Source organism: Antechinus flavipes, chromosome 2, assembly GCF_016432865.1.
Source record: "Antechinus flavipes isolate AdamAnt ecotype Samford, QLD, Australia chromosome 2, AdamAnt_v2, whole genome shotgun sequence".
In the NCBI taxonomy this organism is placed as follows: Eukaryota; Metazoa; Chordata; class Mammalia; order Dasyuromorphia; family Dasyuridae; genus Antechinus; species Antechinus flavipes.
The window spans coordinates 348,379,997-348,407,923 of NC_067399.1; the positions used below are offsets into that span (position 1 = coordinate 348,379,997).

General features: G+C 34.0%; 1 gene segment (V, D, J or C); it reads right to left on the reverse strand.

The window, feature by feature from the left end:
- LOC127546684 (immunoglobulin heavy variable 3-23-like) overlaps positions 1–23,723 on the reverse strand; it is a 35,241-nt gene extending 11,518 nt beyond the window's left edge. The window contains 3 exon segments of the V gene segment in view: positions 405–518; positions 23,314–23,520; positions 23,605–23,723. Of these exon segments, the coding sequence occupies positions 405–518; positions 23,314–23,520; positions 23,605–23,650 (367 nt within the window).
- Between the last annotated feature and the right edge of the window lie 4,204 nt (positions 23,724–27,927).

Sequence of the window (27,927 nt, forward strand, 5' to 3'; positions counted from 1 at the left end):
TGAAGAGAGTACTGAGAGAGGGACAACCATCAGACGAATAATAATCCTGATGATGCCTACTTCAGTGTAGTTGCAGCAGTTGAGCAGAGAAGGAGAGTTTTAAAAATAGGTGATGAAAGCAGAAACATAGGATATAGCTACTGATTAAATGTGGGGAGAAGGTGGGTGTGAGAGTGAGGCACTGAAAATGACAACTAGTTAGTGGGAAAAGTTGCTTTCTCCGGGGATAGAGGAAAAAACAACATATGCCATAAATAGAAATGGCTCAGTTTCACTTCACACCAGTTTCTGGATGTAGAAATTCTGTATTCTGTGCATCATGAACTCTCATGAGGATAACTTTTACTGGCCTTGCTGGCATGTTACTTCCTGGCAGGGGAAATTTCTTTCTAATCTCATATTACCTTTCCTCACTGTGTTTCTTGCACAGTAATATACAGCTGTGTCATGAGTACTAAGGGAATTCATCTGTAGATGTAACATGCTGTTGCCATCATCTCTGGAGATGGTGAATCGACCTTTCACAGAGTCTGCATAGTATGTATTACTTCCACCATTGTCAATGCTTGCAACCCATTCTAGTCCCTTCCCTGGAGCCTGGCGGACCCAAGCCATCCAGTAGCTACTTGATCCAGAAGCCTTGCAGGAGAGACGCAGAGATCCTCCAGGCTGAACCACATCTCCCCCAGATTCTACCAGCTGCACATCACACTGGACACCTGAAACACAGAGACATTGCATTAAAGTCAATAGTCACATTAAGTCACTACTTCATATTGTCCCTCCCTCTCCATCAAACTACCTTGGAAAAAAGTCAGAAGGAAAATCCAGTTCAACCTCAATTTCATGGTGTGTTTCTAGGTTAGTCCTCTGCATAGGACACAAACAGCTTGATCTTGTGCTCCAGAGATACAGGGCACTGCTTTTCATTCCAGTAGGGAGGGACCCAATTTGCATGTCTTATTCTATTCAAAATGGGGAAAGTCTTCCTCCCAGTAAGAAGTCTGTTTCCTGAACTTCAGAGCCAAAAGTCTCCTAGATCTGGTCCTAAAACTCTGGGAAACATTGGTGACACTGACACACCGGAGCAGAAGGTTATGACTTAATGTTAATCAGCCCACATTATTTCAACAATCAGATCACATGTGTTCTGTTACTAATAAATTTCTAATCAATCTTAGTCACATTTCTATTTGTCAAAGCTCCTCAACCATCCTCTATTTCCAATGATCAACAGATTCAATCTGTTTTATGAATCACTTTTTTCTTGTGGTCTATTGTCCTGATCTTTGCATCTCTTTTGCTTTTTGAGTCTGCTTTATGTTTCATTTTACATTGAATAACATTTCATCTAAATAATGTAGCCACAGTCTCAGGTATACTCCCTCACTGCAATGATCATAGCAGCTCATATTCTTTATTCCACTCTTCTAAAGTCACAGCACATGTTTAAAAATATTGCAAGTCTCCTCCAATAAATACCTTGTCCTCAGAGGGACATATCCTATTTGATGGGATAGAGAAACTTTAAACTCTCTGACACTAATCTGATAGTCTAATTTATGAAGCAAGTATGACTTAGATCTCTATGACATGAATCTCATAATTCAAATATTATTCTCATTAACCTGCTGCACATTTAATTGTATACTCAGGAACTTTTTTTCCATTCTCAAGAAAGTAGAACTTTTTTTTCTTTTTCTTTCTCTTTTTTTATTCCTGAAGAAGGATTTCTAATTTCTGGACTTTCTGCATTTAGAGATCTAGATGTAGAGGTGTTTTGTAGATCATTATTATTTTCAGGGCCTCAAATAATTGGGGGTAAAAAATTCATCAATTCCTCTTTTGACCACCTTAATAACTATGGAATCTTCATCATAAAGGAAGGAGTTTCTGAGGTACCACTACACACCTCACAGATTGGCTAAGATGGTTGGGAAAAACAATGATAAATGTTTGAGGGAATGAAGGAAAACTGGGACCCTAATATATCATTGTGAATTGATCTAATCTTTCCAGAGAACAATTTGGAATTATGCCTAAAGGACGAGCATACTTTTTGATCCAGCAGTATCTCTATTGGGTCTGTATGCCAAAGAAATCATAAAAGTAGGAAAAGGACCCATATGTGCAAAAATGTTGATAGCAGCCTTTTTTTGTACTGGCAAGGAACTGGAACCTGAATATAGATCCCCATCAGTTGGTGAATGTCTGAATAAGTCAATGTATATGAATATAGTGGAATATGATTGTTCTGTAAAAAATGATCTGCAGGATCATTTTAGAAAGGCCTACTTGCATGAACTAATTGTATTTTGGAAAACTGTGCCTCATGTTTATTAGTGAAACATTCACTTGATAACTTTTTAGTTTTGCTTTGAAATACTTGTGTCAACTGGTTTGGACCCATGACATGAACTCAGAAACTACCTAGATTTGTTGAACCTATCCTAGCTGTAAAAATGACTGGAAGGAGCAGGCTAAGAGAGAAGTGCTACATTGGAAATGATACCCCAGAAAAATTGTTTCAATTTCCTTCAATAGGAATTTATTCCTATACCTTCAATTATTCTTTCAATACGGAATTTCTATCAAGAAAAATTTATATCAAAATCTGATCAGACATTCTTAGTCATGTGATCAGAAAGAGAAGAAGACAAGAGGAAATTCTATCATCTCTAGTTCTCTCCACTATTCCAGTAGTGCTTAGATTTTCATATAAAGCACAATACATGAAAAGTAATTGATTTCATTTATCAACAACATCTAAACACTAAGGACTCTAACAAGGCAGCAAACTGATGACCTAATAGGAGAGAATGCTTACTATGCTAATCCTTAATATGCTCACTCAAGACTCTCTCTCATAACAAATCTTACAACAAAACTCACTTCTTCCCACTCCAGACTGTGTAGTAGAGATCAAGAAAATCAGATTTTTGCTCTTTGCAATATGGCAGCAGAGTGTCCTACAACAGTACTTATCTAGAAAACTAAGGAATAGAGCAAAATGTTGTAGAAAGCCAGAATGCATATGGCTCCACCAGGTCTGAAAGAAAAGGTCCTGGCATCCACCTGAAGCCATTTTCTCTCTTTAGATTTTGCATAGGCTGAGCCTAACGTCACTGAAACCTGAAGTGGCTGAGCTTTGACATTGAGTCATTACAGAATCTACCCTCAATGTGGAAGGAATTGGAAGGTAAAGGGTATGTGAATACAATGGGAGGAGGAAAGATTGAAACTTTCAAGGATCTCAATAAGAAGAAAACTCAAAGACCTTGATAAGCAAATAAACCAACAAGGTAAATAAGAAAAGATAACCCTTATAATAGCTCAACAATTTTACACATTAAACACTTAAAATAAGACAAAGGAAAATTCATAATTCATGATGTAACAGAAGACTCCATAGATTCCCAAGCTCTCTTGAGAAGTGAAAGCATGGGTACGTTAACTGCTTGGGAGAAAAGGTTTGCTTGTATTTTTACAGACAGAGATGGATACAGATGGAGAATGAATCAGATGGGTGCCAAAGAGTTGTATTCACCATGTCCATCAGAGAGAAACAGAAAAGCAGAAAAACTTCAAAAACAAAGGAGATTTAAGAAACATCTGACACCGAAAGAGCATGGCTAACAATGAGACTGTTAAAAGAACTTTTAAAAATCTTCAGGAATCATTGGATTTCCTAACACAAGATGAGACTGTTTTAGTTCTTGAAAAACCAGCAAGAATCATTGGATTCCTTGAGATGAAAAACTGTTGACGAGACTATTGCAGCACTTCAGAGCTTATAGGAACTATTGTATTCCTGGCACATGAACTAATGGACAATGGGATTTCTTTTGGACTATTTCTAGGACTTATGGACATGTATAAATTTTTAGGTTGATTCATGTTATTTGTTACATTACTACTAGCCTGTGTCATACTGCTTTGTGCTTATGTGTTTTATGTAATTCCAAGAATCATTGGATTTCTTGAGATGAAAAATTGTTGATGAGACTATTGCAGTATCTAAATTTTCATGTTGATTCATGTTATTTGTTACATTATTACTACCCTGTGTTATATTGCAATGTGCTTATGTAAATTATGTGTAATGCCTCCCATGTTGATGGATTTATGTATACCACGTATATATGTGTTTCAGGTTTTGGCCCAAAACATCAACAACTTAGCAGTTTGTAAAGATTCCAACATCACCACAGCAGAATGTTTCTTAATAGGGCATGAAAGAAATAAGAGTTGTGAAAGTTCAATTTATTTTTTGCCTAACAGACAAAATTGGCATCATAGAAAAACTCAGATCTAATGGGGCAAATCAGGTCAATGATTAAAAGAAAGAATAAGTCTTGGGGAATCTCAATATACAAAAGTGAAGAACTGTGTGAAAAAAGAACAAAATCAATAACATTAAAGAAACATGATCACTATAGAAGTTAGATGTTTTTCTCAGTCCAGATGCAAAAAGATGACCTTAAGGATTCTAATTCACCAGAAAACCTTAACAAGTCAAAATGAAATAAATAAGAGAAGTCTACACAATAAAACAAACTTCTCCTATGAAGACCATATCATGGATGAGTTTAAGCCATTAATATCCAAGGTGATAATCATTAATTATCTTTTGCTCCATCAAATGCTATTATATTGATTCTTTTAAAAAATAGTCAATATTGGTCCAGTAGATTTTGGATGGAATATATATGAGAAACACCAGTAAAAAAAAATCTCTGAAGTTTAGCAGAGATGACAAATTGAAAATAGTTTCTGCTTCAGGGCCTATGGAAAGATGAGCATATGTGCATTGTTGGTTGGAGAGGGCTGAAACTATTGGGTCAATGCACTGAGGTCAGGACTGCTGAGCACTTGAGGCTAACTACTGATTGCACAATACTCTAGGGGCATATGCTTGGAAAATGGTCCTTTCCACTATCTATACTGGCTCAATGATTGGTGTATAGAGGATTGTAGGAGGGACTAGGGGGTTGAGTAAGAGGAGCAAGGGACAGACTCTTGGTGGTAGATGAGGGATAAGATGCTTGCAGAGATTCTCTTCCATCCCCTTCACTTCTACCCCTAAAGATCAAGAATAAAGACCAACTTTTGCTTATATTGACTCTGGCTGATTCTGGGGTGTCTTGGGTGCTAGCATGATCATTATAGTTGGTGGGGAAAGAATATGTGGAATTATCAAATAAAATGACTGGAATTACCATTGGGGTAGCTAGGTGGCTGAGGGGAAACACAGATAATCTTTCAAATCAGGAAGAGGTGGAAGGGTAAATAAGTTATGCCACTTAAATATTAGAGAAAAACATAAGAAACAATATACATGATGAATACAGAAAAACATAAAAAGTTTACATGATATAATATAGAGTGAAATAAGCAGGATCAAGAAAAACACATGCTATGTAATAATGTAAAAGAAAGAACAATAAACATAAAACAATCAGAAAAAAAGTATCAAAAACAGGCATTTTCCCAAGGAAGACTTCCTCACACCAAAGCTTTGAAGAAGTAAAAGGTTGATGAATATTGTTTCTTTTAATTTTCTTTAATATATTACTTATTATGTCTGGTGATTTCATAAGTTGGAAAAAAAGAAATATTGGAAGAAATTTTGAAGATAAACATAGTAATTTAAGTTTATTTTCTTTAAAAAAGAGAAAGAGAAAAAATTTGGTCATTTACTCCCCCAAGATCTCTTCCTTGTGTTAGATGAGACAAAAATTATTCTTATGCATTCTCTTAAGGCACTGGAGAAAGTTTCTATCAGTGGATTATATATCATTCAGAGACTTGACTTACCTTGTTTTGGGATCAATAAAGACCTTAATCCTGTTTTTGTTGCTTTTGCTCTGTCTGACTAAAGTGCAATGGTTTATTTTTTGACAAGTATCTGGATTCTTAGAAAACTGATTTTTTATTACTGTCATTAAAAGTAATGGAATGGTTTTTCTGTTTGAGTAAGCATAAGATTTTACCCAGGTATGTATTGTATTAGTCTGTCTTCAGAAATTGTATCACACTTAACAACAAGCATATATTTGCCAATTGTATGATTATTTCCCTCACTGTGTCTCTGTCTTTTTAATCTATGTTTTTATCTGCTCCAGAAGAGCTGCACTTTCATAACTGCAAAGGGACTGAATTAACCAATAATGTGACCATAAGTTCTCTTATGTGTTTCTCTTTGTAAGTGTGTATGTGTTTAACAAGTTAAGGAATTCCAATATCTATACGACTTTCTGTAGACACAAGTAGTTTGAAAGAAAACTTATATTAAGGGGGAAAGCTCCTAGACTTTAATATGATTTTGTTGTTTTGGAATACGTATGTCTATGATTTTGAGAATATATTTATTTTCATTTTATGAATATGTGACAAAATTGGAGCACTTTTTTCTATTTTATCTGTACTTTTGTATATATGACAAATTACATTGGAATTTCAGGGCAAATTTTTTATCCAAATCTAATTCTAATTTTTAAAAAAATCTTATCTATACCTAGTTGTTCTGAGGTATTTTTTTATATTATTTTTTAAAGCTTTTTATTCCCAAAGCATATGCAGGGATAATTTTTCAACATCGATCCTTGCAAACCTTGTGCTCCAAATTTTCTCCATTGCTCTCACCCCCTTCTTTAGATGGCAAGTAATCAATATATGTTAAACATGTTAAAATATATATGTTAAATACAGCATATATATTTGTACAATTATCATGCTGCATAAGAAAAATCAGATCAAAAAGGAAAAAAGTGAGAAAGAAAACAAAATACAAGCAAACAATAACAAAAAGAGTGAAAATGCTATGTTGTGATCTACTCTTAGTTCCCACAGTCTCCTCTCTGGGTGTAAATGGTTATCTTCATCATAAAATCATTTGAACTCATCTTAATTATGTTTCATGCACTGCTGAGAAAAATGTATATTGCTTTCTGTCTCCATTCAATTTTCTTCAAAAGTCTATTATACGTAACTTTTCTCAAATTCAATTTATCTCCTTAACTTCTTTCTTGATTATTTTGTAGTTTGATTTATCTATTTCTAATATAGTTTTGCTGTCTAATTCTTCTTGCAGCTCTCTTAACTTCTCCTCTAGGGATTTGGATGCTATACCACTTGGTACATATATGTTTAATATTGATATTACTTCATTCTCTATGGTACCCTTTAGCAAGATGTAGTTTTCTTCCTTATTTCTTTTAATTAGATCTATTTTTGCTTTTGCTTGATCTGAGATGAGGATCATTAATTAGCGCTGCTTTTTTTTTTTTAAACTTTAGCTAAAACATAAGAGATTCTGCTCCAGCCTTTTACCATTCCTCTAAATGTATCACTCTGCTTTAAATGTATTTCTTGTAAATAACAAATTATAGGATTCTGGCTTTTAATCTAGTCAGCTATCTACGTCCATTTTAAGGATGAGTTCATCCCATTCATATTCACAGTTAAAATGAATAACTCTGTATTTCCTGCCATCTTCTTTTCCCCAGGTTATACTTTTTCCTTTTCCCCCTTTTCCTTTTCCCCTGTAATTGATTCTGACAACTAGCTCTGTCAAACAGCCCTCCCCTTTTGTAGACCTTCCCCCTTTCTTATACTTTTTTTTCTTTCTTATACTTTTTTCCTTCTACTTCTGTTCTCCCTTATATTAATCTCCCCCTTTCCTCTTCTTTTTACCTTCCTACTTTCCTATAGGGTGAGACAAGTTTCTCTGTGAAGCTAAATATATCTGATAATCTTTCGTCAAGCCACATCTGATGAAATGTAGAAGCTGCTAGGTCCTGGGTAATCTTGATTGTGGCTCCTCTATATTTGAATTGTTTCTTTCTGGCTGTCTGCTTGAAATATTTTCTCTTTGATCTGATAATTCTGAAATGCAGATACAATGTTCCTTGGATGTTTTCTGTTGGAATCTCTTTTCTGAGTGGTCTGTGAATTCTTTCAATGCCAACTTTGCCCTCTGCTTCCAAGAAATCCAGACAGTTTTCCTTCATAATTGCTAAGAAGATGCTGTCCAGGTTTTCCTTTTAATTATGGCTTTCAAGCAGACCAATGATTCTGATATTGTCTATTTTCTAGGTCAATTGTTTTTGTCATAAAATATTTTACATTTTCAACCATTTTTTAATTTTTAAATTTTATTTGATAGTTCTTGATGTCTCATGTCATTAACTTCCACTTTTCCAATTCTAACTTTTAAGTAATTGTTTTCCTCAATATGTTTTGTATTTTCTTTTCCATTTGGCAAATCCTACTTTTAAAGAAATTGTTTTCTTCAGTGGATTTTTGTATCTCCTTTCTCATTTGGACAGTTCTGCTTTTTAAGCAGTTTTCCAAGCTGTTTACTCTTTTTCATAATTGTTTTCCATCACTCTCATTCATTATTTTCCCCAATTTTTCTTCTACTTCTCTTATACGATTTTTAAACTCCTTTGATGAGTTATTTCTAGGCTTCAGAGAATTTATTATTTTTTAAATATTGCTTGCTCTTCATTCTTGAAAAGGACCTAGATCAGAGAGGTGATGCCATGACATGCAAATGAACTGGACTTCAGTGAGGGAAGGCTATGGAAAGTTACCAGTCTCATGTTCCTTTTTAGAGCCATCTGGGTACAGTGACAAGATACAGATCAAGAGGACTACAGATGGCCCTGCATGAAATGGGAGACCATGACCTTTTTTAAACTAAGGTCTTCAACAGGTCTCAGTTTGACTGAGGCCACACCCATTAGGGCTGGGTATCAATTGCAGCAAAGAATCTTTTCTTTCATCCAGTAAAACAAAATGAAACAACAAAACAAAAACAAACCAAATAAAAACAAACAAGCAAACAAAACTCCCTAAATAAATAAATAATTCTGGGAGGGGAAGACCCTCAGGGTTTCTGGCCAAAGCAGAAATGATTGCTATTAACATTCCAGGTCTGAGTCAATCAGAACTCAAATAATGACTACATGGGGGCTTGGCTTTAAAACCTATTTATAGTTAATGAGAATCAGATTGGTTTGATTTAAGACATGATCCTTAAGGAAAAAAAAAAAACATAGCCAGTAAATCCTAAGATATTTTGGGAGGACTCAGAGGTGCCAAAGAGGAAAAAACTGTTTTAAAGAACATTTATAAGTAATGATATTGATGCTTGTTTGCATGGTCTGGATTAGTGGCTATAAGAGAGTTGTTAAGAATCCCCTTTAAATTGGCCACAGGTTTTAGGAATGAAAGAATTCACTCATTCCCGAATTATTAGTTACAAAATGAAAGTTTATTGTTAGATAGAAATCAGTTTACTAAGAGACTGAGTTTTCTAGTGGCAGATCTATGGAAAATGAGGTTTTGCACTGAAAGAATGCAATTGTCAATGGACAGAAGGTCCTGGCAGCGAAGGGAGATACCAAGGTCCATCTGCAAAAGACCTTAGTTGAAGGATACTATAATATTGGGTCTTAGTGGGGGCTGAGACAGACCAAGTTGGCTCATCTACAAGCTGAAATTGAGCTTGAGCTGGAATTTGAATAGAATTGAATGAGTACCTTTAATTCAATAGAGTTGGAATTCTTTTACTCAGGACTGAACAAACCCCACTTAGATAACAGAATGAAACTGTTTCTCTTATTTCTCTTGGGTGGGGTCCCTCACTGAAGCAGAGTTGAAGATTTTCTTCTTCAAGGAGTTTTATAGAATTTTGGGGTCCCTTCTTCATTCCCCCCCTTAAGCACTCACCTCCAAATTCATTTGGGATAAAGGGGCAAAGATCTCTTCTTCATGTAACTGCTTCGAGCTGGCAAGTGTCATAGAGATTTTGGGGGGTTCATGCCAAGAGGTAAGGTGTGAGGTGTGAGATCCGAAAATGGCAGCAGGGTGTTTGTCCCCATCAGCCGTCCCCAGTTCTCCTGGCTGAAGGGCAGTTTGTTATGTCACAGTTCTCTTTAACTGTCCTGACCCAGTTTCCTTGTATGAGTTTCCCTTATCTCAGTCTCCCTAACTATTCCCCTAAGTTGCAAAACTCCTCTTCTGGTCCATTAAGATTGAGGACCATTTGCTCTAAGATTATAAATTGTTAGCAAGACAAACAAGAGAGTAGACTTCCTGACTCTTTTCTGTCCTCAAGAATTTACAATATCCCTCTAAAATATTCCAAGATACCTCACTGACATCTTTATCTCTGTGTATTCAGACATCCTGAATCAGCAATATCACTAATAAGTCTGTATCCCAAAAATATCTGCCAAAAGGGACCTACTTATGCAAAAATATTTATAATAAAGTGTTATATAACTAAAATATCAAAATGAATACGAAAAGTGTTCTTGTTGTATATCTGAGTAAAATACTATTACATTAAAAGAGAAAAAAACTTCCTGGTCTAGTTAAGAAATAGAAAAGTAGATCAATGGAACAGGATATACATATGATTTACAGTGTCATATAAATATAGTTTCTGTATTTGATAAGTGTAAAGACTTAAGATTTCAGGATAAAAATTCACTATTTTGTAAAAATTGTGAGGGAGTTAGGAAAGCAGTTTGGCAGAAATTGGCCATAGAACAACATCTTACACCTTTTACCAAAATAAGATAAAAATGGTAGATGATCTAGATATAAAGAGAGATTTTACAAGTGAATTTTAAGAACATGAAACATATTATTATTAAACAAAGATAGATGGATAACTTATAAGTAAACATGAGATACACTAGAAAGTGAGTTGTAAAATTGATAATATTTAGGTTTAAAGTTTTTTTTTAAATAAAATGTAGCCAAGATCAAAAGGAAAACAGAAAACTGGGGAAGGAGATTATAAACAGTTTCTCAGACAAAGGTCTCATATCTTAAATATAGATAGATAGATATGGATACATACATACATACATATATATATATACATACATACATATATGTGTATATATATATATATATATATATATATATATATATATATATACACACATACATAGTGAAACTACACAAAATCTATAATGTCTGAGTCATTCTCCAATTGATAAATAGTCAAAGAATATGAACAGGCAATTTTCGAATTGAAAATCAAAATAATTTTGGTCATATGAAGAAATTCTCTGCATCATTGATTTGAGAGACTCAAACTAAAAATCTTGATTATGTTACACTTATCAGATTGCTCAAATGATTAAAGGGGAAAATAACAAATGTGGGAGGGGAAATACAAAAACTAGGATTTTAATTCCTAGTTAGTTGGAACTGTGAACTGATCCCACCATTTTGGAAAGCAATATTTAATTGCTTTTTATTTATTTATTTATTTATTTATTTATTTATTTATTTATTTATAATTATTTAATTATCACCATGTCTATAAATTGATCTTGCACTATTTGGTCTATTTCCAAAGATGATTAGGGGAAAGGAAAAGAACCTATATGTTCTAAAATATTTCTAAAGGCTCTCTTTGTGATAGCAAAGAACTGAACATTTTGAGGATGCCCATCAATTGGTAAACCATTGAGCAAATTGTGGCATGTGATTATGATGGAAAATTATTATGCAATAAGAAATGATGAATTCAATGATCTTAGAACATGAATAGCTTTGCATGACATAATGAATAATCAAGAAAATATTGTATATAGTAACAGAAATATTGTTTTAAAAACAACTTTAAGCAAATAAGTAATTTTTACTATTAAAAGTATCTAAACTGATTTCAAAGGACATATGAAGGAAGATGCCAACTGCATTCAGAGAAAAAAAATCTGATAAATAGAAACATATATACAGTGGTTTTATACATACACACACGGATATACTCCCACACATGCATATATATGTGGTGTGTGTGTTTGTGTGTGTGTGTGTGTGTGTGTGTGTGTGTGTGTGTGTGTAATGATAGCCATATTGAGATTGGAGAGAAGGGAAGGAAAGGAAAAAAAATACATGATAACTTTATTATGCATTTGAAACAATAAAAAGTTGTACTAATAGATTTGCAGTTCCAATCATCTTTGTATTATTTATAAAAATGATTTTTTTACTCCATAAATTAAAAATTAAAAGAAACTCTTTTAAAGATGTAAGTTAAAGATGGCTATGAAAATTGATAAATCAATAATTAAAAATTATATGAAAGATATTCTGTGACTACATGTTTTAATAGGTTTTAAAATAATTTATATCAGTGAAAAGAATGTTTACTTCAGTTCTTCTAAAATCCATCACCAATGTCTGTGAATTTTAGCTCCCAGTTGTTTCCCTCATGTTGTTTCCCTCAAACTTTTCAAGTTTCAAAAAATGATAGGGTAAATATTGGTGATATTGTATATAAAAATTTAGTGCTCTAAAAATGAATCAATGCAATATATTGGTCCCTAAGATCCAAGGTTAGAAAGTTTTATTTTATGTAAAAATTTATGGGTTCAATAATAATCATTTTATGCCCTAAGTTGATCCCTTGAGGATCCTGCTTAAACTCTAATCAGTATTAGTCAATTCATTATGATTTTATTGATTATAACTATCATCTAGTAATATATAGCATGTCAACCATCTAATAGTAACTATAAGAATGAGTAATTCATAATTACATGATACATAAAAATACATAGATTTTAATAGAAAGGGTCTTATAATAGACTCTGCTTTAATAGAGCAGATATTACTTTTTAGCAGCTGTGGAACTTATAGGTGCAATCACAAGACCACAAGAACACTGAGATGGAATATTTCTAAACTATTTTCTTCAAATTCCATGATTCTATCAATCATAAAAGTGACGTGGTGTCAAATCCCCATGTTCTCCCTGAAATGATCTTGGAACATGTGTCATCTCCATTTGCCCAACATAAGGAGTAACTCTCCACCTTGTGACCATCTCTTCAGTAGAAATATTTCCTGTCTTTCCCATCCTAACACCTTATAATCTGGCTGGTCTTCTTATTTTAGCCTATGCATGTCAGCCACTGAAAACAGCATAACTATTCTTGAAATTCTAGATATTTAGCCTTATAGAAGAGTCCTGGAAGGAGGTGACACCTCTGGTTGTGAAGAAGGTCTGGGGTCTACTTCATTGCAAAGGCGACCAGATCCTTCACATAAAGTATTTCTGCCTTAAAGCTCTTTCTCAGTTTCTCTTTTGGATATCTGGGGTGACCCATCCACCCTCCATGGCTCCCATAGTTAAGAAAATTTCTAGCATTTCAAAAGTGTTATAGAGGCAGAGCCAAGATGATAGAGTAAAGGCAGGGGACTCATCTGAACTCTCCACCAAACCCCTCTAAATAATATTAAATAATGATTTTAAACAAATTTCAAAATACAAAAACCCCTCACAACCCCAACCCAAAAAAAGATATAGTGAAAAAAATTTCCAGCTGAAGACACCATAGAAGATCAGCAGGAAAGGTCTGTTGCAACAGGGGTGGAATGCAGCTCAGTACAGCATAGGTTGTGCCAGCATAACCATAGCACCGAACTAGGGACTTGGGGCCACTGAATCAGTGGCAGCATTCATGATTTCTTCATGATCCCAGCCCACAGATACCAAAGAAGAGTTGGAAGGACAGCGAGAAAGGTTTGTTGCAGTAGGGTAAGAGGGAAGCCAAAGAAAACTAGGACTGGGCTTTGGGGGCCATTGAATCACCTGCGGTGGTAGCAGTGGTTGGTAATAGCTTAGAGAGGTCTCTGCCACAGACAAAAGCTGATCAGGAGATTACAGGAGTCTCTTTGTTAGCATTGAAGCAGGATTATGTTGCTTTCCCATACTTAGATCCAAGATTGCTGGTTCTTGTTTCCAGGGTGAGGAGGAGCACTAGTAAACCAGTACTTACAAATTAGTGGATTGGGGATTTGGCTCACAGTGCCTGGGCAGAAAAAAGAGCACTCACAGAACAGAATAGAGGTCTGGAGAGATGTGATACCTTGGAAGAATTGAAAACTTAAAGGCCCCTTCCAATATTTATGAAACAAAATCCCTGAAATGACTGCACCCTCTACCCTGGAAACAGAGCCCTAATTAAACAGAGTTAAAAGTCAAGTAATAAGCTGGAGAAATGAACAGACAAAAAAAATTAATTCTGATTATAAAAAGTTACTGTGGTGATGAAAAATATCAAAACACACATTCAGAAGAAAATAAAGTCATAAATCATATATCCAAAGCCTCGAAGGAAAAAAGTATGAATTGGTCTTAGGCCATGAAAGAATCAAAAAAGATTTTGAAAAGCAAGCAAGAGTGTCAGAGGGGAAAATGGTAAGAGAAATAAGAGTGGTATAAAAATTGTTGGGAAAAAATGAATAAGCAGCTTGGTAAAGCTTGGTAAATTACACAAAAATACTGAAAAAAAAAAAAAAAAAGACAAAAAAGATAGACTAAGCCAAATGGTAAAAGGAGGAACAAAAAGCAAATGAGAAGAATGCCTTAAAAAAATATGATAACCGCGTATTTAAAATCAGCTTGAGTCAGGAATTCAGGTTAGGGGAAATCTTCTATCTTTATTCTTTGTGGAGGTGAAGAGGGATCGCGATCACAATGTAAGCAGCTGCAACAAGAAGCCAGGCAGCAGAGGTGAAAGGGGATCGCGCTAACAATGTGAGAAGCTGAAATAGGAACCAGCCAGCAGTCTCTTTCTGCCTCTCTCCCTGCCCCTCTGCCTCCACCCACCAAAATTGTCATTTCCTATACAACACATCAGGACTTGCACAAAGAGTGGGCGGGGGCCATTCTTTCTCCAAACATATATATTAACAGAGAATGGTCCAATTACTATTTAGCCTCACGTGCTTGGGACCTCAGTGCATCAACTTGAGTGTCAGCCCATTACCAAAACAAAGCAAATTTTGCCAAACCAGGCACAAAAATTCCCTGAATGGAAAAATTAAAAAATTACTTAAAAATTGGAATTGGCCAAATGAAAAGGAGGTATAAAAGCTCAGTGAAAAAAATAATTTCTTCAAAATTAGTGTGGAACAAATGGAAGCCGATGGCTTAATGATAAATCAAGAAATGATAAAACAAAACCAAAAGAATGGAAAAAAGAGGACAGTATGAAATACCTCACTGGAAAAACAACTGACCTGGAAAATAGACCCAGGAGAGAGAATTATTAAATTATCAAAAAGCCACAACCAAAAAAAGAGCCTAGACATCATCTTTCAAGATATTATCATATTCCTGATGTTCTAGAACAGAGTGTAAGATAGAAATTGAAAAAATCTGCCATTCTCCATCTGAATGAGAGCTTGAGATAAAAACTCCCAGAAATACTGTAGCCAAATTTCAGAACTACAAGTTCAAGGAGAAAATATTTCAAGCCACCAGAAAGAAACAATTCTAGTATAGTGGACCATAGTCAGGATAACACAAAATTTAACAACTTCTACATTAAATTACTGGAGAGCTTGAAATATGTTATTCCAGAAAACAAAGAAGCTAGGATTACACTAGCTTATACAGCAAAACTGAGCATGATTTTTCAGAGGAAAGGTGGATCTTAATAAAGAACTTTCAAGGATTCCTGAGGAAAAGACCAGAGCTTATTAGAAAAATCTGGTTTTCAAATACAGGACTCAGGATAAGCATTAAGAGGTAATCAGGAAAGGGATATATATCATAAGGGACTTAATAAGCTTTATTTACATTCCTACATGGGAGGATGATACTTGTAATTCATTAACACTTTCTCATTATTATTGCATTCAGACAATACATTTCTAGACATAAGGAACAGGTATAAGTTGGACCTGTAAGGATAATGTCTTAAAAAAACAAGGGGTTAGAGAGGAATGTACTAGGAAACAGGAGAAAAGAAACGTAGAATGGCATAAATTATCTACCATAAAAGAGGAAAGGAAAAGCTTTTGCAGTGAAGAGGAAAAGGAGAATGGATATGGGAGCTACTGAACCTTAGTCTTATCAGAATTGGCTCAACGAAAAAGCTTGTCAAACTTAACTTTTTGATTTTCATGTCTGACAAGTTTTTGCCATGGATCCTTGAATTGTTATTTTTTTTTTAAATTAAGGGCATCATGTTTACCCATCTTAAAAAGTTGTTAGAACTTAAGTTATCTCAATGTGAGGAAGTCTATAAACTCTGGCCAGGTTGAGACATTAAACATTCAGGATGTATGGCCATTCACTATGAACTCACATCTTCTTTCTGTGTATTTTAAAATGCTTTGATATTATATGCTCATTCTATCTTTCACTTTTTAACATTGCCCACCTTCTCTAGGTACAGGTTGCCAAATATACTGACTTGTTTGCTCCTGAATTGCTCCCACCATTGTTTTTTTCTTCAATTCTTATTTTTTATTCTCTGCTCATTTGCTATTTCCTTCCCTGCTCTTAATATATATTTAGGTCTCCTTTTTTTCATATAATAAATACTGGTAGATTTTATAATTTTAAGAGAACTTATAATCTTATATTTCTCCTTTATTCCCTACTCCATATTAATTGTATGTGACTTTCCAAATCCATGTTAAAACTGATTAATGGACATCATATTTCTAGACATTGTATACTAACTTGTTAGACCTATTAGAAGAAGAGGGCAAAGCTAAAATTGAAATAAGTCACTGGGCCATTTCTGAAAGATACTGTCAAAATGAAAATTATGACAACTTTGGAGGTTAATCAAAACAAAAATGCAATTATAGTCAGAAAATAAGCTTTCATTACTAAGGAATCATCGCAAGTCCATAGAAGATTTGAGAACCCTTATAATAAAAATGAGCACATAGTGAAATGTATATTTTATAAGAGGCAAAAGCAAGGGCTTAAAACCAAGAATCATTTCTAGAAATTATTAAAGAAGACTGCTCGGATATCTTAGAGCCAGGGCAAAATAGAAATTGAAAGGACCCACCAACCATCATCTTCAAGAGATACTAAAATGGAAACTCCAAAAAATGTTATTAACAAATTCTAGAGCTTGCAGATCAAGAAAAATATTATAAACATTCAAAAGAGCAATTCAAAGATTATTGAGCCTCAGTACAAATCACACTATATTTGGCAGAGTCTATATTATTAAAGGACTTGGAATATGGTATTCCAGAAGGCTAAAATTACAACCAAGAATCATCTACTCAGGAAAGTGAGTATAAACCTTCAGAGGGGAAATGGATATTTAATGAATTAGAATATTTTTGAGCATTCTCAATCAAAAGACCAGAGATGAAAAAAAATTGACTTTCAATTTCAAAGATCAAGAGAATAATAAAAAGGTGAAAGTGAAAAAAAAATCATAAGGGATTCAATAACCTTATTGAACCATCTACATTTCTACATAGGAAAATGATGCTTGGAATTCTGAACTTTATCATTATTGATGAGGGAAAACGAGTCAAAAATTATATAAATTTTTGTAACAAATGCTTCATTTCTCAAATATAAGAGAACTGAATCAAATTTATAAGAATATAAGTTTTCCCCAGTTGGTAAAAGGTCAAAGATATTGACAAGCAACTGCTCTAACATACAACCTCACATTTATAAGATTGGCTAATATTACCAAAAAGGAAAATAAAAAATATTGGAAAGGATGAGAGAAATTGGCACACTAAAACACTTGTCATAGACTTTTGAATTGATTAAAACAATCCAAAAAGAAATTTGTTCCAGGTTTTCAGCAAGCATCTTCCTCATCATTTCTCACAATACATTTCTCACAACAGTAATGCATGGTAATCCATATACAACAATGTGTTAAATCATTTTCCACTTAATGGATATCACCTCGATTTCCAATTCTTTAAAAGCACAAAAAGAGCTAATATAAATATTATTGTGCATATAGTAACCTTTTATTTATTTATTTTTACCAATCTAAGATACAAAGTTAATGCTGGTATTGCTGATGTAAAGGAATGCACAATTTAGTACCATTTGGGGAATAGAAGACTTACATGAATTGTAGCAAAGTGAAGTAAGCAGAACTTTGACAAATGTCCACAGTAGCAGCAATATTGCATGATGGGTCAACTGTGAATGACTTAGCTGTTCTCAGCAATTTTACATTTTTACATACACATTCACCTGAGCTTTTTGCTTTAAGAAATTTATTCCAATTAATTTTCCACTTGAATTTCAATTAATTCTAATTTTCCCACACAAGAAGCAGAGACTGATAATTATTTAATCTATACTTAAAAACAGACAAAACAACAGTGTTTGTAATCTGACGACAACTAATTCACAAATGAATTTACTTTCAAGTTCTACTTTTACTCCAAGTGGAAAAAATGTGTGTGTGTGTGTGTGTGTGTGTATGTGTGTGTATAATGGGATGTACAAAATGACAAGGTAATCATGTCTATACTTTGGGACATGTTCCACATAGGTGGACCAAAATAGAAAATCTAATACTGACTAGTAAAATAAAAAACAAAAACAAAAAAGCAATAATGGAAAAAAATTTCTACTTCAAATAACTAGAGAATGCATAAAATATCATGGAATCAACCTACCAAACCACACAAAAAATATAGATTTCAAAGACAAAATCCTCTTTAAAGAAATAAATACTAATATAAATAGAAGAAATAATATTCTCATGATGAGACTGTTAATATAACTGTTAATATAACAAAAATGGTAATAGTTTCAAAATTAATATATACTTTTAATGCAATCAAATTACCAAGATGATATACTATAAACCTTGATAAAATAATAATAAAATTCATCTGGAAAAGCCAAAGATCAAGAATATCAAATCATTAAAAGAAAGATAGATAAAAGAAGAATAGCACGTTCACACCTCAGATAAAAAAACAGTCATCAAAAATCTTTTGATTGTTAAAAACATAGAGAGATTGCTGGAACAACCTACACAAGGGAGAATCAAAAACTGTGAAACTTTCTATTTGAGAAACAGTGTTTCATTAAGTGGAAAATATGAGGTAAGTAAAGTAAAATAAAAAGAAGTTTCTTTTGTAATAAAAGCTACAATTATTGGAAACAAAGGGAATGTTCATTAATGGAACCATAGCTTAACAAACTGTGGTACATGAACATAATAGAGCGAACAATAAGAAATTATGTGTACATTGGAACATCACCATAATAGTGGCAATTATAATTATTAGTATATTAATTAACATTTATATAGGAAAGTAAAAACCTGTTATCCAAATAAATCATGGTACATTAAAATAATGGAATATTATTATTGCACAAAAATTGAAATGGACAAGGTTCAGAGAAAAGAGGGGGAAATATTTATGAACTGCTGCAGAGAAAAGAATCATTTCAAATCATATCATTAGGAGAAGAATTTATACAAAGGCCTGAGCAACTATACTAGACTATATTCAAAATTCCTGTAGATACTAATTATCTAGAATCAGTACAAAGTTCACACAGGTATTTGTGGTATTTTTATTGGAGGTAAGTGGTCATTTCCCCTTGATAGTGTCAAAGAAATCTGGCCTTGCTAACAATACTCCTTGTGTTAATCCCAGGATAAAATGTTTGGGATAAAAAATTGAAGTCCCCAATGGGCAAATGTGAGATTGCATCTATGACTTCCTCTGTGAAGTTATCTTTGCCAAAATCAAACTGGTGGTGAAAGGCAAAATGTTGGTGATGAAGGTGCCCCACCTCACAGTGAGGCATTTTGGGCCATGACACAGTCAAGAATGTCATTCTTAAACCTTTTCATTTTTAGGTTATAAATATAATTATATGATTTGGTTGTCTCAGGAATACATGACTTTTGTGTTTACCCCAAATGTCTTACATACTGGATGATAGAAGCATGTAGAAATATTGCTTATATTTTAAATATATTCCAGATGCTTTCTGATATCTGTTGCTCCAAACTGATAAAAATGTTTTTAGCAAACCCTGGATCTCATCCTCAAAGCTGCCTTGTTTTGAAACCTTATATAGTAGCTGATTGTACCTTTAATCAGCTACTATATGCTAGAATCCAGAATTGAAACAGTCAGACTATCCTAAATCTGGTGCTGGGCATAGCTCCTTAATCCCAAAAAAACTCATCAGTATACGTACTCACTCTTCAATCCATGTATGCAAAAATGTTGGTAGCATCCCTTTTTGTAATAGCTAGCAACTGGAAGCTGAGTGGATGCCCATCAGTTGGGGAATGACTAAATAGGTTATGGTATATGAATGTATTGGAATATTATTGTTTTATAAGAAACTATCAGCAGGATGATTTCAGAAAGATCTGGAGAGACTAACATGAAGTGATGCTAAGTAAAGTGAGTAGAATCAAGAGAATGTACACAGTAATGGTAAGACTATGTGATGATGAATTCTGATGGACACGGTTCTTTTCAAGAATGAGATGATTCAGGCCAGTTGCAATAGACTTGTGATGGAGAAAGCCATCTTTATCCAGAAAGAAGAATGTGGGGACTGAATGTGGATCACAACATTATTTTCCACCTTTCTTGTTGTATACTTACTTTTTTTCTTTCTCATTTTTTCCCTTTTGATCTGATTTTTCTTGTACAGCATGATAAATGGGGAAATATGTATAGAAGAACTGCATATGTTTAACATACATTGTATTACTTTATGTCTAGGGGAAGGGTTGGGAGAAGGAGAGAGAAAAATTTGGAACACAAGGTTTTCAGTGGTGAATGTTCAAAATTATCTTTGTATATATTTTGAAAATAAAGAGCTATTATTATGAGAGAGAGAGAGATCCCCAATATTGCAATCAACCAAAAAAAAGTAATTCAAATATTGTGCAGTATCCTTCCAGATCACACAGGATTTAGTATATTTTACATTGAAGAATAATAGGGCTTAGCATATAATATTTCAGAGGCAAAGAAGCTAGGATTACAACCAAGAATCACTTACACAACAAAAGTGAGTATAATCTTTTAAGACATTGGAGAGGCTGAATAAAATTTTTGATTTTAAAATACAAGAGCGTCCCATTAGATTCCCCTGGCATGAGGAGACCTCTCTGCTCTAGTCCACTCTGCACTGTGCCTGTATTGTGTCCCTCCTTGCCCAATTGAGACAGAAAATTTCCTGAAGTTCTTACTTTTCTTCTTCCCTTTTTCTTCTGCTGGAAATTTGTAACACTCCAAATATTTGTGGATTCTGTCACTCCAAAATCTGTATAAAGGCTTGATATGGTCTTGATTTTGAGGAAAGCCAGGAAGAGCTCAGACAAAGACCTGTCTACTCTCTGCCATCTTGGCTCCACTCTTTCCCTGCCCCCCTCAGAAAAACTGTCCCCAAATTTTAGGAGTTTCTCTGTAGTAAAGGCCTCATTTCTCATTTGAACTGAGTCAAATTTATAAAATACCCCAATTGGTAAGAAGTCAAAGTTATGAACTGGCAGTTTGGAATCAGAAAGATCAATGGTCATATTGAAAATGATCTAAATCATTATTGATTAAGGAAATATAAATTAAAGCTTGTATGAAGTACCATCTCACATATATCACATGGATCAATATTACAGAAAAGAAAATGAAAAATGTTGGCAAGGATATGAGAAAATTGGTACACTAATGCACATTTGGTAGAGTTTCGAACTGATTTAAATATTGTAGAGAGGAGTTTGCTTCTTGTTTTCATGAAAGCATATTCTTCATCATTTCTCATAGCACAATAGTATTCCATCATAATAATGTACCACAACTTGTTCAGTCATTCTCCACTTGATGGGCATCACCTCAAATTTCAATTCTTTGACACAAAAAGAGCTGATATAAATATTATTATGCATTTGCCCCTTTCCCTTTTTCATCCATTTAGGATACAAAGTTAGTATACTGGATGACAGAATTTGTATAGTTTAAGGTACACAACCAAGCTATCTTTCAGTGATGGTATCCAAGCAAGTCTGGACTATTTTCTTGTATTTTGAAAGTAGATTCAATCAATAATCATGTCAAAACTTGTTAATATCCACCATTTCCAACTTCTAACCAATTATGTTGTTCCCCACACCACAATTATATAATCAATTTCCCTCAAGCCCATTATATCACCTACTCTGTTCTGTTCTTTGTTTTCTACACATCAAAAACCTATAGAAAAGCAGTTGTTCTTTCTTGGGGTCTTTAACTGGAGATCCCGGAGAATAATGATGCATCTTACTCTCATATTTCCTGACAATAGAAAGTTAAATGCTTAAAGAAATGTGTTTTAAGTTTACTTTTTGGTTAAATTTAACCCACAATAGTACTTAATAATTGATGCTTACTGTTTTAAAATGTCAGCAAAATGACTTATGAAGTACATATTGTAAAATCATGAACAAATCACATCTTAGCAATAATGGAAAGTCTCCTCCAGGAAGGAGCAGAAGATCAAATCAGCAAAAAGCAATAGCACACCTGCTATGTGGCAGGCATAGTGCTAAACGCTGCATATATAAGAAAGATAAAAAAAAGTTCCTGTTTTTAAGGAGGTCATTCTCATTCAGGGAGAAAAGATGAAAATAATTATGTACAAAAATATACATAGAGGATATATTCAACAGAAAGACATTGAAACTACAGATGACAGAAAATTTTAGGTGAGATTTGGGGGAAAAAAAAGTCAAAAAGGGCAGTACAGAGGGATGAGAAGAATTCCAGCTAGTAAAAGCACACAGAGAAGGGAGATGAAATCTTTTGTGAAATGAACTGCAAAGATGTTAGTGTCTGTGAATTGCTGAATGTGGAAGGAAGGAAGTTTCAATGAAATAAGATAAAAAAAGACTAATATATTTTCATCTTTTATCCTGGAGGTAATATAGACACTCTGGAATTTTAGGAAAATTGTCAGATATGTCTATAAGAAGACAATTTTGATAGCTGAATTTAGTACAAACTTGTACTACAAATTGAAGTACAAAGAGTACTGAGGATAATTGTGTAGGTGTGATGTGCTTACCTCTGGATGGCTGCCGTACCAAAGGAGAGAAAGGAAAATATACAAGATATGCAATGAAAGCAGAATTGACAAGCCATAACTACTTGTTGAATGTGGGTTATGGTCAGAGTGGTGATGAGAGTGAAGCATTGAACATGACAGCTAGTTGCTAGAAAAGTAGCTTTCTCCCGGGAGAGAAGAAAAAAAAAGCATAGGCCATAATTAGAAATATCTCAGATTCACTCCTGAATCTGTTGCTAAATCTCTTCTGTACATCAAGATCTCAATCCCTTTTTATCCTCACTGGCATCTCATCTCCTGGTAGGGGAAGTTTTTGTCTAGTCTCACATTTCTTTTCCTCACTGTGTCTTTTGCACAGTAATACACAGCTGTATCCTGAGTATTAAGGGAATTCATTTGCAGATTTAACATATTGTTGTTGTTATCTCTGGAGATTGTGAATCGACCTTTCACAGAGTCTGCATAGTATGTACTACTTCCACTACTGCTAATGGTTGCAATCCATTCTAGTCCTTTCCCTGGAGCCTGGCGGACCCAGCTCATTCCATAGTCACTGAAGGTAAATCCAGAAGCTTTGCAGGAGAGTCTCAGAGAACCCCCAGGCTGAATCACATCTCCCCCAGACTCCACCAGCTGCACATCACACTGGACACCTGCAACACAAGAGACATTGCATTAAAATCAATAATCATATTAAGTCACCTCTTCATATTGTCCCTCCCTCTCCATCAAACTACCTTGGAAAATAGTCAAAAGAAAAATCCAGTTCAGCTTCAATTTCATGGTAAGTTTCTAAGTTAGTCCTTTGCACAGAAGGACACAAAGAACTTGGGCTTGTACCTTGGGCAAGTACAGGTTTGGGGTTGCTTTTCATTCCAGTGAGGAGGGATCCAATTTGCATGTCTTACTTTATTCAAAAAGGGGAAGAAGACCTTCTGCCTCCTAGTGAGAAATCCTTTTTCTTGAATGTCAACAAGAAAGTTCTCCTAGAGCAGGTCCTAAAGCCCCGGACAATAAGAGTAACACCAAGACTCACATAGCTGATGGTTTTGATTTAATGGTAATCACTCCATATCATTTCAATAATTGGATCACATATGTTTTGTGTTACTAATAAATTTCTTTTTCTCTTTCTTTCTTTCTTTTTTTGCTGAGGCAATTGGGGTTAAGTGACTTGCCCATGGTCACACAGTACTAATAAATTTCTAATCAATCCTTTTTCCCATTGCTACTTCTCAAAGCTTTTCAACCATATTCCATTACCAGTGGCCAACTGATTGAACCTGTTTTATGAATCACTTTCTTCTCACAGTCTCTTGTCCTGATTCTTGGCAACTCTATTGCTTCCTGCTTTTTCTTTTCCTTTACATTAGATCACATTTCACTTAAAAAATTTAGCCACAATACCAGATACATTCTCTCACTGCATTGAAAGGAACAGCTCATATCACTTATTTTAATCTTCTAAAGTCACAGTACACATTAAGAAAATTGCAAATCTCCTCAAAAAAAAAAACAAAAAAAAACACCTTATCCTCAGAGGGACATATCCTATTTGAAGGGACAGAGAAACTTTTATACTCTAAACGACACTGACTAAATAGCCTGATTTATGGACTTTTTTGTGATGAATTTCATATTTGAAATATGAAAGGTATTTGAAATATACTTTTCTCATTACCTAGACTAGCCAGCTATGCACATTTATGCACTGGCTGTACATTGTTTCTCACTTCTACTTTCTTTTCTCCTTCTTCCAGGAGAGTGATTTGTAATTTTAGGGCCCTTATCCTTTTTTATGACTTATTATTCTCTCTAAAGTTAAATGATGTGAAAAAACTGGTATTAAAGCCCTTTGTTTAAATATTATTTATTTTTGTTTAACATGTATGTCTGTAACATTGAGTAAATGTTTCTTTTCCTGAATATGTGTGCAAAATGGGATTGTTTTGTTATATTTTTCTAAATTTGTTCTTATATATATATATGTGCTTGTGAATATATGGCAACTCACATTGGAATATTTTTTGGGCAAATTTTCCTTATCTTGGGCTAATCATCCTAAATTTAAAAAAAAAAAAAGATTTTTTTATCTATACCCAGTTGTTCTGAAGCAATTTGCAAACATGTTATTTTAAATGCAGTTCATTGAAAGATGTCAAGTCAAATTATATTCCAAATTTCCCCAGTTACCTGTTTTTAAACTCAAATTTTGCAATTTTTAATGTTTTGACATTTAGAATATGACTATTCAGAGTAAGAAAATATAAGAACATAAGTATAAGATGTGTGTGTATGTGTGTGTGTAACTGACCTACTTAAGTTATGTGTGTCCATGTGATTAGATATGTCCACATAATCTCTCTAGACATGAGTCACAGATAGGTGTTTGTGCATTGTTTTGATTTGGTTTTGTTTTTCTTAGCATTTGATGCTTTTTTGAAGTGAAATCAAATTTTAAAATTACAATTGCAAATGTATGACATCTTGATAATCTTGAAAGGGCATATTAATATACATATATAAACATAAGTACTTCAAAACTACCTTAAGATGGTTTTCTGAGTTTCAAAGTTTTATGAAATTCTAAAGTCTTCATCAATTTTTTTTCCTCATTTTATTTTATTTTTTTATTTTTATTTAATTTTTATTTAATAATTACTTTATATTGACACTCGTTTCTGTTCCGATTTTTTTTCCCTCCCTCCCTCCACCCCCTCCCCTAGATGGCAAGCAGTCCTTTATATGTTGGATATGTTGCAGTATATCCTAGATACAATATATGTTTGCAGAACCGAACAGTTCTCTTGTTGCATAGGGAGAATTGGATTCAGAAGGTATAAATAACCCGGGAAGAAAAACAAAAATGCAGATAGTTCACATTCGTTTCCCAGTGTTCTTTCTTTGGGTGTAGCTGCTTTTGTCCGTCATTTATCAATTGAAACTCAGGTCTCTTTGTCAAAGAAATCCACTTCCATCAAAATACGTCCTCATACAATATCGTTGTCGAAGTGTATAATGATCTCCTGGTTCTGCTCATTTCACTTAGCATCAGATCATGTAAGTCTCGCCAGTCCTCTCTGTATTCATCCTGCTGGTCATTTCTTACAGAACAATAATATTCCATAACATTCATATACCACAATTTACCCAGCCATTCTCCAATTGATGGGCATCCATTCATTTTCCAGTTTCTAGCCACTACAAACAGGGCTGCTACAAACATTTTGGCATATACAGGTCCCTTTCCCTTCTTTAGTATTTCTTTGGGATATAAGCCCAATAGAAACACTGCTGGATCAAAGGGTATGCACAATTTGATAATTTTTTGGGCATAATTCCAGATTGCTCTCCAGAATGGTTGGATTCATTCACAACTCCACCAACAATGCATTAGTGTCCCAGTTTTCCCGCATCCCCTCCAACATTCATCATTATTTTTTCCTGTCATCTTAGCCAATCTGACAGGTGTGTAGTGGTATCTCAGAGTTGTCTTAATTTGCATTTCTCTGATCAATAATGATTTGGAACACTCTTTCATATGAGTGGTAATAGTTTCAATTTCATCCTCTGAAAATTGTCTGTTCATATCCTTTGACCATTTATCAATTGGAGAATGGCTTGATTTCTTATAAATTTGAGTCAGTTCTCTATATATTTTGGAAATGAGGCCTTTATCAGAACCTTTAACTGTGAAAATGTTTTCCCAGTTTGTTGCTTCCCTTCTAATCTTGTTTGCATTAGTTTTATTTGTACAAAGGCTTTTTAATTTGATGTAATCGAAATTTTCTATTCTGTGATCAGTAATGGTCTCTAGTTCATCTTTGGTTACAAATTTCTTTCTCCTCCACAAGTCTGAGAGATAAACTATTCTATGTTCCTCCAATTTATTTATAATCTCGTTCTTTATGCCTAGGTCATAAACCCATTTTGATCTTATCTTGGTATATGGTGTTAAGTGTGGGTCCATGCCTAATTTCTGCCATACTAATTTCCAATTATCCCAGCAGTTTTTATCAAATAATGAATTCTTTTCCCAGAAGTTAGGGTCTTTGGGTTTGTCAAACACTAGATTGCTATAGTTGACTATTCTGTCTTGTGAACCTAGCCTTTTCCACTGATCCACTAATCTATTTCTTAGCCAATACCAAATGGTTTTGGTGACTGCTGCTTTATAATATAATTTTAGATCAGGTACAGCCAGGCCACCTTCATTTGATTTTTTTTTTCATTAATTCCCTTGAGATTCTCGACTTTTTATTGTTCCATATGAATTTTGTTGTTATTTTTTCTAGATCAATAAAATATTTTCTTGGAAGTCTGCTTGGTATAGCACTAAATAAATAGATTAGTTTAGGGAGTATTGTCATCTTTATTATGTTCGCTCGGCCAATCCAAGAGCACTTAATATTTTTCCAATTATTTAAGTCTGACTTTATTTGTGTGGAGACTTTTTTATAATTTTGCTCATATAATTCCTGACTTTCCTTTGGTAGATAGATTCCCAAATATTTTATGGTATCAACAGTTATTCTGAATGGAATTTCTCTTTGTATCTCTTGCTGTTGGGTTTTGTTGGTGATGTATAAAAATGCTGAGGATTTATGGGGATTTATTTTGTATCCAGCTACTTTGCTAAAATTATGAATTATTTCCAATAGCTTTTAAGCAGAATCTCTGGGGTTCTCTAGGTATACCATCATATCATCTGCAAAGAGTGATAGTTTGGTTTCCTCATTGCCTACTTTAATTCCTTTAATATCTTTCTCGACTCTTATTGCTGAGGCTAGTGTTTCTAATACGATATTAAATAATAATGGTGATAGTGGGCAACCTTGCTTCACTCCAGATCTTACTGGGAAAGGTTCCAGTTTTTCCCCATTGCATATGATGCTTACTGATGGTTTTAAATATATGCTCCTGACTATTTTAAGGAAAAGTCCATTTATTCCTATGCTCTCAAGTGTTTTTATTAGGAATGGATGTTGGATTTTATCAAATGCTTTTTCTGCATCTATTGAGATGATCATATGGTTTTTGTTTGTTTGGTTATTGATATA